Genomic DNA, 19,201 nt, shown 5'->3' with positions numbered 1-19,201 from the left:
TGCCCTAATAGGCAGGCAGCTTGCAGTGACCTGATAAATATTCTGAGCCCCAGAATAAGAAGTCCTGTAGCTAAGAGAAGGCACTGTGGTGCTGCCTGGCCCAGGCAGAGCTGTCACCTTTGGTCCTGTCCTGACCATTGGTGTTTGGTGATCCAGGTGGGCAGGAACCCTGGGGATACCTGGTGTGAGATGTGCTGTGTTAGTCAGTGGCTTCCCCTGGTTGTGCACAAAAGTGGCTTTGCAGGTTTTGCACTGTGACCACCATATCAGAGCCCTGTTTTCAGTGCTGCTGCCCACCCTTCTGCAGGACTCAGGATGTTATTTTAGGGGTGCACTTGCTGAAGTTTTGTTCTGCCTGCAGGATGGGAGGAATCCCAGCAGTGAATGGCAAAGGAGAGCGTCTCTTGCTCCATGTAGGAATAATAGATATCCTTCAATCATACAGGTAGGTAACTTTGCAGTTGTCTGTCCTTTAAGGATATTAACATCTGTTTTAATCCTGAATGGAAGCAGCATGGTTTTCCTCTGCTGAAAGGTTTGCTAATGAGTAGGCAGGCTGCCTAAAGCTGTCTGTCCGTGCATGGCAGTGGTGATGCAGAGCCATTCTTCTAAGGTATAATAGGTTTCCAAGGCATCATAAATCCAGGGCTGGAAGCTGATTTTCTGCCCCTCTTGGAGCCCAGCTCCTCCTTCCCTGTAGGGTTCCCAGGCAGTCCTGATATGTCTCAGAGGTGCCTGTGTGCTAAGCTGACCTGACTTGGCTGAAGGAAAGCTGTGCTTGGATGAGGGAGGAATCGTTAGCAGCTCAGTGATCTCCCCTGTGTGGTTTAGACACAGAGTATGTGCCTGAGTCTGTCTCTTTTCACTTCTCCCCTGGAATTTAGGTTCATCAAGAGGCTAGAACATACCTGGAAGGCCCTTGTCCATGATGGGGTGAGTGTCAGTCCAGGCCATGGCAGGATTACCTGCCTTGGCTTCCTTTATGCTACTTGCTGCTGATTACCTTGCTATTTATGGTGCCTGAACTGGCATAGTTGAAGCTGACGGAAGGAACAGTTCTTGCCTCTTATGCCACCACAGAGGCATAGTGCCACTTATTCCCAATCAGGTTTTCTTGATCACTCCACCTCCTCGCACGTTTAGCTGTTGTGCTACCAGCTTTCCTCCTCTACTTCCATCTGTCATTTTCCTCCTCCCCATGACACCAGGAGCTGTACACACACATTGTGTGCATCTGGGTGTGTGTTCAGGAGCCCTGTGTTTGCTCTCTTTGATTGTTTCCACTCCAGTAACTATCTGCTAATAAATCTCAGTGCTTCCTTGCTGCCATGTCTCCTGCAGCAGCCGTGTGCACGTTTACAAAAGAACCACCTTGGATGTGGAAACTGTTTCTCAGCATCACAGATCTTGGCTTCCCTTAAATAACAAGGCAAAGGGAATGTGTGGCTGCCGAGTCACGGTGGCACAGTGAAACAGCAGAGACAGAGACAACTCCAGGTTTATGATTTTCAACTTAAAAGTGCAAACTGTGAGATGTGTGAAGAAACTTGGCTGCACGTTGGGGTTGGTGCCATGTGAAAGGTCCCTGGATGTGCCTTGAATGGCAGCAGAGGCAGGAGAAATGTCATGTGTGTAAAACTCCAGAAGGCTACAAAGGAATAAAATCACCAAAATCCATTCTAAAGTTACAGCCAGAATATAATCAAATGCAATCAAATCAAAGGCAATGCTCCAGGCTTATTTATAGCATTAATCAGCTCATTTCAGTTAAGCTTTTCCATTTTAAGGCTCTATCAGGGCTAAGTGTTGGAATAGAAAAGACTCTGCTGGTTGTGACAGAAATTCTGCATTGAGGGGTAATTTTCCAATGCAATAACTGCTCTTTGCCTCTGCAGGACACGGTGTCTGTGCACAGGCCCAGCTTCTACGCAGAGAGGTTCTTCAAATTCATGACCAACACAGTGTTCCGAAAGAATTCCTGTAAGTACCTTACACAAGAGTAAGCCCTCATAAGTAAGCCCTTACTTACTCTTACCCAAGAGTAAGTATGCCCTCGTGATGAGTTGTGCTGCTTTGGTCCACGTGGAGGGTTTCTGGCGTAGAGTCTGAGCAGGCTTCTCCACTGGGGGAGAGAGCAAAGCCCTCAGGTTGCCATGGCTTGCTTTGCTCTGCTCAGACTGGCCCCAGGAGCTCTCCTCTCCCCCACAGGCTGGCTCACACTCAGCCTTTGGGAGATGGCACTTGCAGATTACGTGTGTATGTGTGTCAGAGGGTGGAGGCCCTTCTCCCTCTAGGAAGGATAAAGTGCCTTTGGTATGGCAGGAGTTCAATGCCTGACCACCCTCTGGGGAAGGAATTGTTCCTCATCTCCATCTAAACCTCCCCTGGTGCAGCATGAGGCCATTTCCTCTTATTCCATCCCTTGTTCCTTGGAAGCAGAGCCCAGCCTCTCCTGGCTCCATCCTCCTGTCAGGCAATTGTCAGGAGTAATCAGGTCCCCCCTGAGCCTTCTCCAGACTGAACCTCCCAGGTCCCTTAGCTGTTCCCCATCACACTTGTGCTCCAGGCCCTGCACCAGCTCCATTCCCCTTCTCTGGCCCCACTCCAGCACCAAAAAGTCTCTCTTGTGAGGAGCCCAGAACTGAGCACAGGATTCGAGGTGCGGCCTCAGCAGTGCCCAGCACAGGGGCACATTCACTGTCCTGGTGCTGCTGATGCAGGCCAGGATGCTATTGGCCTTCTGGCTACCTGGGCACAAACTGGCTCATGTTCAGCTCCGTCACTCAGCACCCCCAGGGCCTTTTCTGCCAGGCAGCTTTCCATCCACTGTGGTTGCTGGTAGGAATTTCATCTCCTTTCCCTCCTGTCATCCAGCTCTGAAGTCATCTCCCTCAAAGAAAGGGCGCAGTGCCTTGCTGGCTGTCAAGACTGCTGGTCCAACAGCTGCATTTTCAGCTAGCCAGCTTCCCTCTGAAAAGGATGAGACACAGTATGACCTTCGTGCAGCCCGGAGCTACCCCACGCTTGACGATGAAGGTAATGGTCTGGTGTGGTGCCTCATGGCCCTGTGATTACCTTTTCTCTTGTAACAGTTCCTTAAGATCCTCTCACATCCTCGTCAAGTTTCCCACTGTGCACTGACCACCTTGATGGATTGCTCTTCACTGCTGTGTCTTTGCAGGTGCTAAGCTGCACCAGGACAGGCGAGAATGTAAAGAGTATGCTCTCTGGTCACAGCACCAGGAGTTAGTTGTTTGGGGAAGCAACTCCTGGGTTGAAGACCGAATCCCTTCTTTACAGCACTGCATGGTTCTGAGTAGAAATGCTTGCTTATGTCACCGCTGCAAGGCACCAGCAGTCATAGCCCTTAAAAAGGGGGTGGAAGGGAAGGGCTGGGAGCTATAGGACTCTAATGACAGTGTCTGAATAGTTACAAGGGCTATCAGAAAAAAGTTTACCTGGTTCTGTACTACCTTTTGTTTGCTTCCATCTGGGCTGGCCTTACACATGAGTGGTGAAGGGCAGGCTCCTTGAGTGCAAAGCAGCAAGCACTGGATTCATACCTTAATTCACTTGGATATTTATCTCTGATGATCCAAGACTTTTAATCCAGCTTTGGTTGCCAGCGAGATGCCTTCACTGGCATTACATTTCCTGTAGTGTCTGTCTATCCCACTGGGTATGGTTCTTACTGGCTCTCACCTAGAGGATGCTTTGGAAGACACTTGCATTCATGAACCCAGCTAAACTTCCTGCAGTTTGTATTTGCAGTGATCAGTCCCAGGGAGGGTGGGCAGGTTGATGGTGGAGCAGTCTCTCACAGTGCTGGTGTAGGTGAGGTGTTGGTGTTTGACCTACTCATCCTTTTCTTCCTCCATCTCTCCTGCCCTCCACTCTGGACCAGCAGGCAGGCCAGATCTGCTACCCTGCACACCTCCTTCCTTTGAAGAAGCTACCACAGCTTCCATAGCCACAACACTGTCTTCAACATCTCTCTCTGTTCCCGAGCGATCGCCTTCGGAGACCTCTGAGCAGCCCAGATACAGGTGAGTACAGTGTCCAGCCATCCCTGCCCCGCTGCAGCCGGGCAGCTGCAGATCCTCCTCAAGCTGCACATCTCAGCAGCTGCCCTGTGATCTGGAATGTTAATGACTGCCTTGCATGAAACCACTCCTGGCAGAAAACAGACACAGCTTTGGTGGGATTAATTATTGCTGGGGGAAGTGTCAGCTGTTAAATAGAACATCTCCCTCATGGGGTGGGGAGTTAGAGCTGGGGGCAGTACAGGATTCCTGTCTTGAATGACTCCTTAAACTCTACTGTTCTTGTTTCCTTCTGCAGAAGGCGTACACACTCTTCAGGGCAGGATGGCAGGTAAGGAAAGTCTCATCTCTTCTTGAACTGCTGTACAGAAACCTCAGATTCATCCCTATGTCTCTTGCAGGGCTGAATGTGAATTTCAGCAGCCCCAAGGTTGTGGCACGTTCCTCTGCAGGGTGATGATCTGCTCCCTGCAATAAAATGATCCCAGTTATTTAGATGGAATTTTCCTTACAAGTGGATCTCTCAGTGCTTTGTGAGGAAAACAGAATCACAGAATGGTTTGTTTTAGAAGGGACCTTAAAGCTCCTTCAGCTCCAACCCCTGCCCGGGGCAGGGACCCCTTCCACTGGAGCAGCTGCTCCAAGCCCTTGTGTCCAACCTGGCCTTGAGCACTGCCAGGGATGGGGCAGCCACAGCTTCTCTGGGCACCCTGTGCCAGCGCCTCAGCACCCTCCCAGGGAAGAGCTTCTGCCTAAGAGCTCAGCTCAGTCTCCCCTCGGGCAGGTTCAAGCCATTCCCCTTGGCCTGTCCCTACAGGCCCTTGTCCCAAGCTCCTCTCCAGATTTCTTGTAGCCCCTTTAGGCACTGGGATCTGCTCTAGGGTCTCCCAGAGCTAGTTATTCTGATCTGCTGGGGAATCCCATCTGGGGTTTTGAGAGGAAGAGGAGCAAGTTTCCTGGCATGGGGCTGGATGGGAGTGCTTGCTCTCGGCTCTGGCTTCCAGCCAGGGGTGGCACAGAGCAGGACAGTGCTGCCAATGAACCTGGAGCTTGTTTTTTTCCCAAGCATGTGCCATTTTCTCCTTCCCATGAGGACTGTGGAGCCAGCGCTGCTAGCACAGGCAGCTACTGCAATAGCATGAGGTACTAAACTGCAGACTCACAGACAGCTCCTGAGTGTGCAGGTAAATCCAGTGTTAACCCTGGAGCGTGCTTGGGCAGCTTTGAGAGTCTCAGAAGAAGTCAGAGGCTTTGAGCCTTGTGTGGTTGATAAATAATGCCAGGCAAACTCTGGGCACAGGTGTTCCCAGAGGCCAGTTCTCTTTCCTCTCCGTTGACACTGGCTGTTTAATTCCCTTCCTCTTGTTCTCCTTTCCCACCTCTCTCTCTGGTTTCCAGGTCACACGAGGAGGTGAGGGTTGAGGAGGAGCTTCAGCAGATCAGTGTCGAGCTGGAGCCCAAGTGTGATGTTGAGATTGTAGCTCCCGATGAAGATGACAAAGAGTGAGTGCTCTATGATGCTGGGCAGCTCTGCAGACCCCAGCCTGCTGTCATTTGGTGCTGGATGTGACAGTGGAGCATCTCCCACACCTCTGTAGTAAATCATAGCCTTGCTTGCTCATTTTTCATAGACTCTTTATCATCTTTTCCCCCTTCCAGAGAGGCGGCTTCTTCAGCCTGTGCCATTGTCACATCCACAGCTACTATAGAGGTAGAGACAGCCAGCCAGGCCTCAGAACCAGCCAGCCAGGCCTCGGAACCAGCCAGCCAGGCCTCGGATGAAGATGATGTGCCAGTCACAGACATATACTTTGTAAGACACCCTCTCTGCCTGGCTAGTTTGGGTTGTGATGGGAAAGGTTGGACGAGGTAGCTGGGTGCAGGGCAGTGCCATCTGCACATTGAGCACCTTGAGATCTTGACACTGGGTGGGTTTTTGAGTGCAGGCAAGTGGATTAACCCTTGGAGAATGCAAATCAGAATCTTTTAGGGCTCAGATGGGTGGCACTGCTGCTGTGGATGTAACCATAGATGTGCTGCTCTACTTGCAAGCAGGGTGAAAGGTTTATCTAGGCCATGTTCACTCCTGGGACAAGCCAGGGTGAATGTAGGTGCAAGTGAGGGGTTCTTCCTTCCCCAGCCAGAGAGCCCGTCTGCTTTCCTGAGCTCAAGCGTGCCCCAGCGGCCTAGAGCCAGAAGGGAGGTGACTGCAGTGGGGCTGACCTTGGGCTCTGGTGAACTCTGGCTTTTCCTTTCCCTGCAGGCAGATGCATTAGGTGATGCAGTGGAAATCTAGTGCTGAGACAGGGAGTAAGTGAGGTGGTTGCTGGTTGGCAGCAGAGCACAGTGGAGCCTGCAGCTGTTCCTCAGTCAGCCATCACAATGTCTGAGCAGCTTCTACAGACCAGAGAAGAGTTTTTAGCCACGTGGACATGCCCTGTGGGTTTCCAGAGCAGAGCTGAGGGTCTGACCCTGAGAGCTCTCCCCTGTGTCCAGTCACTGGAACCATCTCAGTAAAGGATGTGCCCCATCCTCCCTGCTCCGACACGTGGCTGTTGGGTACGTGGTGATGGAGCTGAGCTGAGCCCTTGTGATGAGCTCTTTCAGGCTAACCTAAAAATGGCAACGTCTGTCTTTCCCTGTGCTTGCATGACTCTGCTGCAGAGCTGCTCACTCATTGCCGAGTCATCCCAAGGCTCGTGGGAGCTGTGGAAGGGATCAGCTCCGTTTTAAAGGCTCGTCTGGTTTGGGTTTTTATGCATGCCAACAAATCCCTCTAACCCCACCTGCTCTTTCTTTGCCTGTGGGTAGCAGCTGGCTGTAAGCTGCCTGTTCCAAATGCAAGTGTTGAACAGGAAAGGTCAGCTTCTCTTCCTCCATGTCCCTGGGCCTATGGACTCAGCCCCTAACCTGTGAGAGTCCTCTTTATCCAGAGGAAACCATCTGTGTGCAGTATGTGCTCCCAGAGAGCATGACTGACTGCTCATCAGCATTTCATACTTCATCCGAGTCCTTGTTTTGTGTTCAATGTGTGTTGTGTGCTGTGGAGTGTTTCTCACTGCTGGGATGAAGGGAAAAGCTGATTTTGGGTTCCCATGGGTGCTGTCCTTGGAAAAGCCCTTGAGCTGGAGCATGGGGGTGCAGCTCACTGCCAGGAGTGCTCCAGGGGTGATGGTCAAGGGATGATTTGTTAAGTCCCAGGGGCCTGTGATCTGAGCTCTGAGAGTCTGCTCCTGAAAGGAGAGCACTTTATCCTCCTGTTCACCCCCAGGGGAATGAAAGTGCAGAGCTGGGGCAGGGCTTGGGCACTGCTCTTCCCACGCACGGCTTTGCTGAGCCCTTCAGGCCTGCAGTTGTCCAACCCCCGGTTGTTGCTTTCTCTTTCATTCTCTTCACATCATCCTTTTTTTCTTGTTTCTTTTGTTTCCTCTTGTTTCCTTTCTCCCCTCACTTCTGGGGCCATCCAGTTCACAGATGGGAGGTACTGGATTTACTCTCCCCGCCAGCACAGATTCCGAACCACCTGGCTTTCCTCTGGGAGTGTAAGTGAACATGCCAGCTCATAGGGGAGCAGAGCTGCAGCTTTGAAACACTGGGACCAGTGCTCTCTTTCCCTTGGATGCTGGGGCTCTGTGCCATGTGGCCCAGAAGAAACCAGGGGAGCATACTGGAATTACACAAATGGATCTTCCCTGTAGGATCTTGCAGGAACACATGCTCTGTCCTGCTTTTCTGCAGGCTGGTGACACAGCTTCTGCCATGGCATGGGCTGTGCTATCATGCGTTCCTCGGATGAACTTGCAAGTGCCCAAACTGGCCAGAGGCACCTGAGTCTTTGTAGGCAATAGACTCAGCCCAGGAAGCCAGATGAGATTCCAAAGAGACCATTAAGATGTTTTGAAGCTGCTCAGAACCCAAGTCTGACTGTTTAGGCTCATGGCAGGGATGGTGAGCAGCTGCTACAGCCAAAGGACTTAGGAGTTGCTGCTGGGTTAGGCATGGTTTCAGCTCTCCAGCCCTTCTCAAGAGCACCAGTGGGTTCCCTCCTCACTGCAGGTTTTCTGGGAGCGGTGGGGATTTTCCTTTCCTTGCCATAGGATGCAGGGAAGCAGTTGAATATTTAGGAGCTGAATCCAGAGCTCAGACTGCTTCCCTTCTCGGGCTTTGGGAGAGCTCATCTGCTCAAAGGCAGTGCCAGAGCCTCAGCACAAGCCTTTGTATAGCACGGTCCTGACATTGCCTGCCTTTGTGGTGGGCATAGGGAAGCAGGGCTGTGATGTGCTCCTGATGGCACCACAAAGGCCTGCACCTATCTGGCCAAGCAGGCAACACCCCCCCCCAGCAGCTCCTCCTGCCCCTCAGCCTGGTTTGGCTGCCCCAGGACCAGGAGAGTTTGTATCAAGCACCACATGCTTCTTTATGTCTCCTCTGGGTTTGCAGCTCCCTGCATGCATCTGAGCTCCCAAAAGGCTCTGGAAGAGGCTGGCTGGAGCCTACAGTTCAGTCAGGATGGATGAGCAACAGGATGTGTGGGAGGTTTTATGCAGTGTTGAGCTTTTCTGCACCTCTAGCAGAGCCCTGTGAGAAGTTGCAGGCAAGGTTGCTCTTCCCTCCATGCTCTGCTAATGAAGCTGCAGTTATGGATGGATTTCAGCATGTGCAGCCTGGTGCTTCAAAGCTCCTCTGGCTTTTTGTCATTAGTTTCTTGTACACTGTAGACTGTTAAGCCCCTCCAGGCTTTTTCCAAGCACCCAGTTCCATTTCTCTTCCTCTGCAAACCCCAGGCTCTCAGAGGGTGCAGTTTCCTCTCTCTGGGAGCACCTCTGGAGGCACAAGAGCCCATTTGCAGAAGAAGCAGGTGTCCCCCCCCCGGAACACCGGAAGCAGACACCAGCCTTTGAATCTTCTAGGGCTCCTCTGAGCTGTGTCAGTAGCAGAAGTGTCTTGTCACACAATGCCCAGTGCTGTGATAAACAGCTCCCTTGACACACACCCTCTTCCCCCTTATTCTTTCCAAGATCCACTTGTGTTTTGCCTCCTTTGTCATATTTGTTTGTTGCCATCACTCCACTGTCTCCAGAACACTCGGTGATAACCGTTTCTTTCTGTGGCCACCATCCACCATAGTCTAACCCACCCGTCTGCTGCCTTCCTTGGCCTGCAGGGAAGGGGGAAGGCACAGCAAACCTGACCATGTTTCACCGTAAGATGCCAGCTTGTCTCATGCACATGGCTCAGGGAAGGGGAAGTTGAGGGCTGGGAGTGGGTAGCAAGAACCATGAGCTCTGTCACTGCCCTTAGGTAAGTCCTTGCCCCATGTCTCTCAGTTGCTCTAGAGCAGGGGTGCTGCTGTGACAAGGGGGGAGCTGAGGTTTCTCTGGCATCTCAAAGCTCTAAGAAGCTGTCCCTGCAGGGGCGATGGTTGTGCCATCCCTGCTGCAGGCGAGCAGGCTGCAGTGTCAGCTGCTGGTGGCCTGTCCCATGTATGTATCACAGATGAGGAAAGCTCCTGTGCTGAGAGCCAGCACCCAGCTCAGTTCTCCCCCAGGTGGACTGTTCTTATGGATTGTTTCCTACTCTTTTTATTTTCTCCTTTTATTTGTTCCCTTTTCTCTCCTTGCTCCCTGCTCTGCTGCTGCTCTCCTTGCATTCTCCCCACCGTCTCTGGCCACTCTGGCAGCCGACAGACGAGAGGAGTTGGGTTTACTCCCCGCTCCACTATAGTGCTCAGCTCCACTCTGTCTCTGATGAGGAGAGCGATACAGTAAGTGTACGAGACACGGGTGCTGGGTGCCCAGTGGGTCAAGGTCAGAGCTTGTGGCTGTGTCCCCTCAGCATGGGGGCTCTTGCATGGCTGCAGCAGAGCCCTGCTGCAGCTTGGGTCAGCTCTGTGGCAGCAGGCAAGATCTCCTGTGCTGACAGAGCAGGGCCTGTGGCTTGTTCTGAATGATGTGGTGCAGTGAGAGCTTTGGGGGGGCTGAAGTTCTCCAGTGGGGTTGTCATTACTGGAGGATGCAAGATTTTTACAGCCTTGGACTTGTTTCATGCTTGATGTGATTCTGGGGAGTTGGCTGGGCTCACATGGAAGCACACGCAGGGCTGAGGGCAGGTGCTGACTCTCTTTTCTCTGCCTCTTGCAGTAATCTCTATGCAGACACAGAAGCCCCAGAGAGCAGCGATTCCCTCTGCAGGTCGATGTGTTCCCTTTTTGTTGATGCAGCCATTCCAGTGGGATGGGGAAGAGCTTGCTGACACCAACCAGTATTGCTGCACGGCAGGATCCCGGGCACTGCATTTCAGAACGGAGCAAAACTATAACCGTGTCTTTCTACTTATCCCAGACGTGGGCAGCAAAGGAAACCACCCGCAGCTCCTGAGGGAGGCAGCAGTGGGGTGTAGAGAATCCTGAGTAGTAATACAGTGTTTTCCAGACGTGCACTACCGTAGCTACCTATCCATGTGTGATACTGTGAACCTTTTTAAGTTTTTAACCATGTATTTATTTCTTTTACCTTTGCACAGAGACAGCACAAATGTGCTTTTTTAAACATTTAGTTTACTGCACTCTCCCCCCCCCCCTTTTTTTGTTTCTTTTCTTTTCCTGTCATATATTTGTGCATCAGAAAGGAGTGTGAGACCTCACTGGAGAACTGGTAGGAGCACGTTGCTGGGGAGGGCAGGGACCGGAGTGGCTTCACTGGAGACAGCAGCATGGTCTGACCGATTGATGGAGTCGGGAGGTTTAAGGCTGTCCAGACTCTGCCACGGTTTTGCCGAGTGATCTAAGGCAAGTCACTTGACCGCTCTGTGCCTCGGTTTCCCCCGTGATAAGGGGTGCACAGTACCCACTTCCGTTAAAGCACTTAAACCCTGGGATGAAAGGTGCTATGAAAATGCAATGTATTAAAGGCCATGGAATAGAATCACTCCCATGTTCCACTAGTCCAAAGTGGCCATGCCAATTTTCCTGGATTAAAACGTCGCCGGTGACTTCTCTCAATCTGTGCCACTGTGTGGGGGCAGCAGGAGCAATCCTGGACCGATCCAAGGGACAGTGATGTCACCTCAGCTCTCCTCTGGCTGTGTGCTGGGTTCTGCCTTCACCACGTGCTGCACGGCTGCATCACCCCTCACTCTGTGCTCTGAGTCCCAACGCTTCATCTGAACTGACTGCCGCACCGGACACACTGGCACGGACAGATGTGCACCTCTGGGGACCAGCTGTGCCTGGGCCAGACACTGCATCCCACTGGAGCCACTTAGCACCTTGCATGTTCATGGGTGTACTCAGAGGGTGGGGGGGGCACAACCATTGCGTTCACATAGATCAGCTGTACCTCAGGGTGGTCAGCAAGGCACTGGAGGCGGAATGTGAGCTTGGCTCTGTCACCAAATGCCATGTTCATGGGCTCTGGTGATGACTGGGATGTTGCCTGTAGTGACAGCTGCTGGGAATCACTGCTTCAGCTGTCTACGGTTTGCTTGAGGAGGGCTTTAAAGCAAGGGCATTTGGTATCACTGGGTGGTGTTAAGCCAAGCCTTGTCCAACCGCCAGCAGGGCACATGCCATAGTCTTCAACTGCAGCAAGCCCATCCTCATCTCCCAGAGAGAAGAAAGGAAATCCTTTCTCAGATATATATATAAAGCACAGGTCTCATTCCTGTGCTTTATAAGCCTTGCTTAAGAAAGAGGGTCAAACTGTCTTTATTCTCATTACAATGTTAAGACTGTCCTTGGGATTCCTTGTAGAGGAGTGGGGGATAGTGACCCTTCTCCCAGTCTGAATACCCAGCAGTGCTCAGGACAGCTTAATTCTGGTACCAGAGGGGGACTGGGCTGGTGGGAATTGCTGCCATGTGCTGAAGTTGGTCAGGATCTTCAGGAGTGGATGTTTTCTTGCCTGGCAGTGCAGGACTCAGACTTCCCCCCTTTGCCTGCAGATGCTGAAGGCTGTAAGGTATGCTGCTCTTGAGAGCACAGGCTGCAGATCTTGCAACCTGCTGCCTTTAGGTGTATTTACCAAATAATCTATCAGAAGTCTCTAACTCTCCCCTTTGAGTCACTCCTTGATAGGTCATTCACCCAGCTGCCAGCACTGCTCCATGGCAGCCCTGCTGAAGGCTGAGGAATGTCTTATCCCCTCTCTATGCCAGCCCTGGGTTCCACAGGCTGTGGGCAGTGCTCCCGGGGCTCGGAGGACAGGGGACAGGAGGAGTGTGATACCTACAGCCTCTGGGCTGAAAGCTGGAGGCTTGAAAATGTTGAGAATTCAGCCTTTTTTTCCTCTCAAAGTGATGCTGTGCTTAGAGAGGCCAGAGGGAGCCACATCCCTTGTGCTGCTCTTGGGTTCTGTGCTGGAGGACTCCAGGAAGCTGGGCTTGGGTGGCCTGGCCTGAGCTCACCACCCTGGAACCACTGGGCTTGCAGGTGCTGGGTTTGTCCCCGTCGGGTATTTCCAGCCAACTGAAATCAAGCACCTTGTTTAAGATGGTTTAAATGTTGTTGATGGAGACTTTCATTCCTTCCGTTCGCTTCAGGAGGCTCTAAAGCCTCTCTGCAGGGAGCATCTGAACCCCACCTCCATGGAGCATCTCACTGAATGAACTCCACAAACTGGAGCTGCCCTGGGTTCCTAGAGAGGTGGAGAACCCCAAACCTCTTGCAGCATGTTCATTCCAAGCGCTGGCTTTCCTCGAGCGTTCAGGCTTTTTGAGACAATCCTTGTGCAGTTCTGTCCCACTGAACTTCCAGCCCAGCTGGGTCATAAGCTGCCTGTACTTTCTTGGTCAGGGCTTTCTGTAGTGACCCTGGTGTAATCCCCTGCTCTCTCCATCGTTAAGAGGAAGCACCACGTTTCTCTTACTCCGCTAAGGTTTGAGCAGAGCAGCCCTAAGAGACAGCTGGTCCCCGTGTAACTGTTCGCTCTCCTTCATCCCTATCATCCCGTCTGGAACTCTTGGCTCTGTGGGACATGCCCTGTTGAGCTTGCAGCTCTGGCTATTGCCAAAGCGCAGGTGGATTTGGCAAGAGAAACCCGGCATCTGTGTCATGTTTGCCGTCAAGCTGCTGTGGAGGCTCTGGAGGGGCACACCCCGGGGCTGGCACAGAGAGCCCCAGGTGCCCGCACAGCGCTTCCAGACGTGTTCCAGTGAAGCTCAAGCACTGTAGGTGTTGGTATGGAGCTGGTGCAGGTACAGCTGCTGGTGTGGGCTCTGCTCCTCCGCAGCTCAGGCGTTCTGCTCGTGTTGGGTTTTCCTTTCTGTTGCTGTCTACATTAGACCCGAGTCTGTTCTGGTGATGTTCCTGTTCCTGCTCATCCTGCGTCCGCTCTGTGCGTGCACCGTGTAACGAATGTATGTAAGCAGCGGGGGGTGGCGGCCGGGTTGTGCCCCCAACCCGGGGCTGCTGTGTGGTCCTGTCCGCACTGGGGGTGACGCCGTGAGCTTCTCTGCTGTTGTGGGTTGTTCTGAGGGTTCCCCCCCGCAGACCTTGTTTCCAGAGGACTGTACCGGGTGCTCTGTCCCGCTCTGTGATAAAGCATAGTCTGTGCTGTGCCGGCTCTGCCTCCTTCCTGCGGCCGCACCGCGCTGGGGCTGAACCACGAGAAGGAGGGGGAGGAGCTTCCCGGCCCGGCTCCGCCCCGGTGCTGCCGGAGCCGCGGCCCCCGCCGGGCTCGGGGCCGAACGGGCTCTGGCGAGGACCCCGGAGCGGAGCCGCTGCCGCCGCCTCAGCCGCCCATGGGCTCGGGGTCGCGCAGCCCCGCGCGGCGGCCCCGGGAGCAGAGCCGGGAGCGGGGCCGGGAGCGCTCCGGCTGCCGGGGGAAGCGGCGGCGGGAGCCGAGCTCGGGGTGAGCGGGGACCGGGGCTGTGTGTGGGGGGAACGGGCGGGGCGGGCTCCGTGCAGCAGGGCCCGGCACAGGCCGCGGGTAGGCCCGGCACAGGCTGCCGGTAGGCCCGGCACAGGCCGCGGGTAGGCCCGGCACAGGCTGCCGGTAGGCCCGGCACAGGCCGCCGGTAGGCCCGGCACAGGCCGCGGGTAGGCCTGGCACAGGCCGCGGGTAGGCCCGGCACCGGCCGCGGGTAGATCCGGCACAGGCCGCGGGTAGGCCCGGCACAGGCCGCGGGTAGGCCCGGCACAGGCCGCGGCGGAGGGGGAGGCCCCGCAGGGCCCTGGGCCGGGCTCCGGTGCCCCCGAGCCCGTGAGCGCCTCGCGGAGCGTCGCCGGTGGCACAGAACGAGCCCTTCCGGGGCTGAAGGTGCGGCCGGTGCCGCCGAGCGAGCGGCTCGGAGGTGTCCCGAAGCTCCGGTGCAGAGCAGGAGCCGTGTCCCGAACACCCCTTCCCTCCGCCGCAGCTCCGAGTCTGGCGAGGAGAGGCAGAAATGGAAGCGGAAGAAGAGCAGGAGCCGGGACCGGCACCAGGGCAGCCGCAGGAGGCACCGCTCGCACTCCCGGGGCCGCTCCTCCGGGTCGAGCTCCGAGCGTGAGCGGGACCAAAGGAGAGCCCGGAGGAGGGAGCGGAGGAAGAGGGATGGCTCCAATTCCTCCATGTCCTCTGTGAGCTCCCCCTCCCCTGCTCGCGGCCGGGAGGAAACGGGGCAGCAGCTGAGCCTGCAGGAGCGCCTGAGGCTGAAGGAGGAGAAGAAGAAGCAGGCTGCGCTCATGAAAGCCCTGGAGACGCCCGAGGAGAAGCGGGCTCGGCGGCTGGCCAAGAAGGAGGCCAAGGAGAGGAAGAAGCGGGAGAAGATGGGATGGGGAGAGGAGTACATGGGTTACACCAACACTGACAACCCCTTTGGGGACAACAATCTGCTGGGCACCTTCATCTGGAGCAAGGTGAGCTGCTCAGTGCCCGTATATTGCTGCTTAAGGGAGATCATTCTCCTGTGGCTGCCAAAGACCAGGACAGAGGAGCTGTGGGTCTCTGAGGCTTGAGGTGGGAACCGCTGTAACACGAAGAGCAGCTCCGCAGGAGTAAAGCAGTGCTCTAGGGCAGCAGACAGGCGTTTGTGACAGGCTTGGTGGGCTTTTATCTCCTTTCTTTCTCTTGAAGACTAAGGTAAGGGGTGCAGGGTGAGGAGGTGGGTCAGGGGACAGGAGAGGGACCTGGACCTACTGGGTGCTGCAGGCCGAGAGCTGAGCAGTATTCATTGCTGTATTAGTGCTTGTGCTTCACTGAGGGGCTTCAGGAGTGGGATTTAAGGGGCAGCGGGACCTTTGACAGCATCACAGCTCAGTGGAAGCAGGTGGATGTGGTGGGATTTGCTGGCTGGTCGGGGCTGTAGAAGTCACTGGGTTTCATGGCTGCCCTTTGCCGCTCCATTTCAGGCACTGGAAAAGAAAGGAATCAGCCACTTGGATGAGAAGGACCTGAAGGAGAGGAACAAGCGAATCCAGGAGGACAATCGCCTAGAGCTGCAGAAGGTGGGGTCAGATGCCCCTTCCCTCAAGCCATCCAGTGGATCTAGCTGTGGCTAAGCTGGTTCTCACCTGAAGAAGTGCCCCTGTTCTTCTCATTCGGGGTGCTCACAGGATGCAGGACTGGGGGGGTTGTACAGTAGATTTCTTCCATTCCATGGTGAGAAGACTCTTCTGTTGGGGTTCAGGCCAGCTCGGGAGGTGCTGAGGAGGATGAGTGCCAGGTCACAGCCCCAGGGTGTGGGGTTGCGTCCACAGCAGCCTCGTGTCTCTCTCTGCCCTGGCAGGTGAAGCAGCTGCGCCTGGAGCGAGAGCGGGAGAAGGCAATGCGGGAGCAGGAGCTGGAGATGCTGCAGCGGGAGAAGGAAGCAGAACACTTCAAAACGTGGGAGGAGCAGGAGGACAACTTCCACCTGCAGCAGGCCAAGCTGCGGTAAATGTGCGGCTCCGAGGGACAGGCCCAGCAGGGAGCAGGGGGTGGCAGGCTCTGGTTGCTGTCTCTTTCCTCTAGGTCCAAGATCCGGATTCGGGATGGGAGAGCAAAGCCTATTGACCTTCTGGCCAAGTACATCAGTGCGGAAGATGACGATCTGGCTGTGGAGATGCACGAGCCCTACACCTTCCTGAACGGCCTGACTGTCTCCGACATGGAGGATCTGGTGGAGGACATCCAGGTACCAGCTCTGCCACCCCTGTGCTCAAGGCTTCTCCCCCTAGAGCTCTGCTTCCCCACGTGTAGTGTGGAGCAGGAGCCTGATGCCCTGCTTGTCCTCTGCCTGCAGGTTTACATGGAGCTGGAGCAAGGGAAGAACGTGGACTTCTGGAGGGACATGACCATCATCACGGAGGATGAGATAGCCAAGCTCCGCAAACTGGAGGCCTCTGGGAAAGGAGGACCAGGTAAGTGGGAGGGCAGAGCCTGGTGTGTATGTCAAGGGGAGTGTGAGCGGTGGGTTGTAGGGTCTGCTGTGTGCGCTGGAGCTCAGAGGAGCAGGTTGAGCACTCTGAGACCTTGTGGCTGCCCTTGTCTGTGTGTCCAGGAGAGCGTCGAGATGGCGTCAATGCCTCAGTCAGCTCCGATGTGCAATCTGTGTTCAAGGGGAAGACGTACAACCAGCTACAAGTGCTGTACCAGGGTATTGAGAGCAAGATCCGGGCAGGGGGTCCCAACCTGGACATTGGGTACTGGGAGAGTCTACTGCAGCAGCTGAAGGCTTACATGGCTCGGGCCAGGTAAGAGCCAGGGGCTGCCCTTTGACCAGGGCAGTGGGAAGGGGCAGCACAGAGCCTGCTGTGAGCAGAGCTGGGGGGGGGGGGACACAAACCCAAAGTCACCACTGGAGGGATTTTACACTTTTCTAAGTGGTAGCTTGTCCCAGGAGGGCAGAAGAGCTGGGACAGTCCCTTCTGCAGCAGCAGTATTTACAGTGAGGTCTCCAAAAGGGAATCAAACTGGAGGGTTGTTGAGCCCCAAACCTTACAAAGCTCAGCAGATTTCCAGCTGATGTGGTGGGTGGGTGTCAATGCCCTGGGAAATGTGGGCACAAGGGGTTTGTGCTGGGTGGGACCTGAGAGCTCCTCTCGTCTTTGCAGGCTGCGGGAGCGGCACCAGGATGTGCTGCGCCAGAAGCTGTACAAACTGAAGCAGGAGCAGGGTGTGGAGAGTGAGCCTCTCTTTCCTATCATCAAGCAGGAACTGGCCTCCCCCAGCGACAGGTAGGAAGCTCTTCCTATGGGCAGCATCTAGGGCTCTCCCATGGGACACCCGAGGCAGAAGATGCAGCCTTGTTCTCCCATCCTTCCATAGACAGATCTCAGGTGAGCACAGAACAAGGGTACCATCCCCGTCCCAGTCCTCTCTTCTGTCTTCCTTGCAGGTTAGATCCAGAGGAGATGGTACAGCCAGGGCCATCCTCGGAGCCAGAGGCTGAGCAGGATGCAGAGGCCAAGGGAGAGGCTGTGCTGATGGAGGAGGACCTGATCCAGCAGAGCCTGGATGACTATGATGCAGGGAAGTACAGCCCCCGGCTGCTGAGCACCAGTGAGCTGCCCTTCGATGCCCATGTGCTGGAGGCCGAGGAGGACACTCATCGCCTGCTGCTCCTGCGTCAGCAGCTGCAGGTCACAGGTAGGAGCCCCTGTGCTTGCCAACACGTGCTTCAGGATGCAGGGCTAGAGGGGGAACAGACTGAGATGAGATCTTAGGCAGACAGGGCTTGGAGCACGCTGCTCTAGTGGAAGGTGTCCCTGCCCATGGCAAGGGGTTAGAGCTCGATGAACTTTGAGGTCCCTTCAAACCCAAACCATTCCATGATGCTATAACCAGTTGTTACCTCTTCTCCCCATAGGTGATGCCACTGAGAGCACGGATGACATCTTCTTCCGTAAGGCTAAGGAGGGGATGGGCGCAGATGAAGCACAGTTCAGTGTGGAGATGCCCCTCACAGGCAAAGCTTATCTCTGGGCTGACAAGTACCGGCCCCGCAAGCCGCGCTTCTTCAACCGGGTGCACACAGGCTTCGAGTGGAACAAGTACAACCAGACCCACTATGACTTTGACAATCCTCCTCCCAAGATCGTGCAGGGCTACAAGTTCAACATCTTCTACCCTGACCTCATCGACAAGCGCTCGACACCCGAGTACTTCCTGGAGGCCTGTCAGGACAACAAGGACTTTGCCATCCTGCGCTTCCATGCTGGGCCCCCCTATGAGGACATTGCCTTCAAGATCGTCAACCGCGAGTGGGAGTATTCCCACCGGCACGGCTTCCGCTGCCAGTTTGCCAATGGGATCTTCCAGCTCTGGTTCCACTTCAAGCGGTACCGGTACCGCAGATGAGGAGCTGCCCCACTCGCCTCCAGAGCCCTGGCACAAGGGCATCTCTCTCCCAGTGACATGCACTGCCCCACAGCCCTCCCCAAGGCGTGGACCAGCACAGGGCCTGTTCCTGAGGGATTTCCCTGTCCTTGCTTTTATCCTGAGGGACCCAGAGACTTTGGTACCAATAAATAGGGGTTGTTTAAGCAGTGTCCTGCTGGGTGGGGGTGCCCCATGCTGCTCTCTCCTGCCCACATCCCCATCAGCCAGTACCACCCCGGGCCAGCACTGGGAGCTCCTCTGGGGGCAGGGCAGTGCTTGAGGGTGTCCCCACCCACATGTCCAGGGTCTGTCACCTCATTCCTTCTGCTGTCACCCCCGAGTGGCTGGTCCAGCCCCATGCGCTCTCCTTGTCCCCACTGGCCCCTTCCCAGCCCCACACACTCCCATTGCTGGTGCCAGATCAGGTGTTCCCCAGCGGCAGCCATCCTTGCTCCTCCCCACATGGCTCCCTGGGCCCATCACCCTCTTGGCCAGCCTGATTTTGGGCATGTTCCACCCTGGGATCTGTCTTCCCCAGCCTGGGAGAGCCACCACCCCATCCTGACCCTGGTCATGGGATGAAGGTTCAGTGGCTGTGAGGCGCCTGCCTTGGCAGGGAGGAGAGGTTGTGGGATGGGACATCTCCTTACAGGGGAAAATCTGCCCTGCGATCCCTCCCACCCAGTGCTCAGCAGCTCTGGGCTGCCCCAGCCTGGGTTTGGGTGTTCCTGAGAGTCTTAAGCATCACTCAGGGGTCTTGGGCACCTTCAAGCCTGAGCTGGGACTCTCTGGTGTTTGGTCCCTCCTGGTGCTGGCCATGGGACACAGCCAATGTTCAAGGGTCACCCTCCATGGCCCCATCCCCAGCAGCTTCTGAACCTG

The 19,201-nt window shown here is 55.2% G+C and overlaps 2 protein-coding genes across 4 annotated transcripts in view; both read left to right on the top strand.

Annotated features, from left to right (window-relative positions):
- Positions 1-11,470, top strand: part of PIP5K1C (phosphatidylinositol-4-phosphate 5-kinase type 1 gamma) — a 32,508-nt gene extending 21,038 nt beyond the window's left edge. Inside the window, exons 9-17 of one of the 2 annotated variants that reach the window (XM_034070882.1) lie at positions 362-445; positions 885-933; positions 1,896-1,980; positions 2,875-3,036; positions 3,908-4,046; positions 4,342-4,374; positions 5,442-5,546; positions 5,703-5,856; positions 10,184-11,470. In XM_034070882.1, coding sequence (XP_033926773.1) covers positions 362-445; positions 885-933; positions 1,896-1,980; positions 2,875-3,036; positions 3,908-4,046; positions 4,342-4,374; positions 5,442-5,546; positions 5,703-5,856; positions 10,184-10,186 — 814 coding nt within the window. In that variant the 3' untranslated portion in view covers positions 10,187-11,470. Of the gene's footprint in view, positions 1-361; positions 446-884; positions 934-1,895; positions 1,981-2,874; positions 3,037-3,904; positions 4,047-4,341; positions 4,375-5,441; positions 5,547-5,702; positions 5,857-10,183 lie in introns of both variants that reach the window. The other variant, XM_034070880.1, reaches the window with a different exon arrangement.
- Positions 11,471-13,766: 2,296 nt separating this feature from the next.
- On the top strand, positions 13,767-18,483 carry CACTIN (cactin, spliceosome C complex subunit). 2 transcript variants are annotated; one of them, XM_034070879.1, is made up of 10 exons: positions 13,767-13,891; positions 14,397-14,877; positions 15,370-15,465; positions 15,747-15,892; positions 15,971-16,133; positions 16,242-16,359; positions 16,500-16,692; positions 17,053-17,175; positions 17,337-17,587; positions 17,808-18,483. In XM_034070879.1, the coding sequence occupies exons 1-10, from the start codon at positions 13,782-13,784 to the stop codon at positions 18,296-18,298; spliced, it is 2,172 nt and encodes a 723-aa protein (XP_033926770.1). In that variant the 5' UTR covers positions 13,767-13,781; the 3' UTR covers positions 18,299-18,483. The 2 variants fall into 2 exon arrangements, with proteins under 2 accessions (XP_033926770.1, XP_033926769.1); XM_034070878.1 differs by having other exon boundaries at positions 17,313-17,587.
- Positions 18,484-19,201: the final 718 nt, after the last annotated feature.

This window comes from Melopsittacus undulatus, chromosome 19 (assembly GCF_012275295.1).
Source record: "Melopsittacus undulatus isolate bMelUnd1 chromosome 19, bMelUnd1.mat.Z, whole genome shotgun sequence".
NCBI lineage: Eukaryota > Metazoa > Chordata > Aves > Psittaciformes > Psittaculidae > Melopsittacus > Melopsittacus undulatus.
Note: the sequence above shows the minus strand (reverse complement) of the source record. Positions and strands in the feature narration are given on the sequence as shown.

Bases quoted from the DNA above. Each gene is read 5' to 3' on its own strand.
- CACTIN (XM_034070878.1), top strand. From the start codon at position 13,782: ATGGGCTCGGGGTCGCGCAGCCCCGCGCGGCGGCCCCGGGAGCAGAGC. The intron at 14,878-15,369 runs GTGAGCTGCTCA...GCTCCATTTCAG, and splicing joins GCACCTTCATCTGGAGCAAG to GCACTGGAAAAGAAAGGAAT. The intron at 16,360-16,499 runs GTAAGTGGGAGG...CTGTGTGTCCAG, and splicing joins CTCTGGGAAAGGAGGACCAG to GAGAGCGTCGAGATGGCGTC.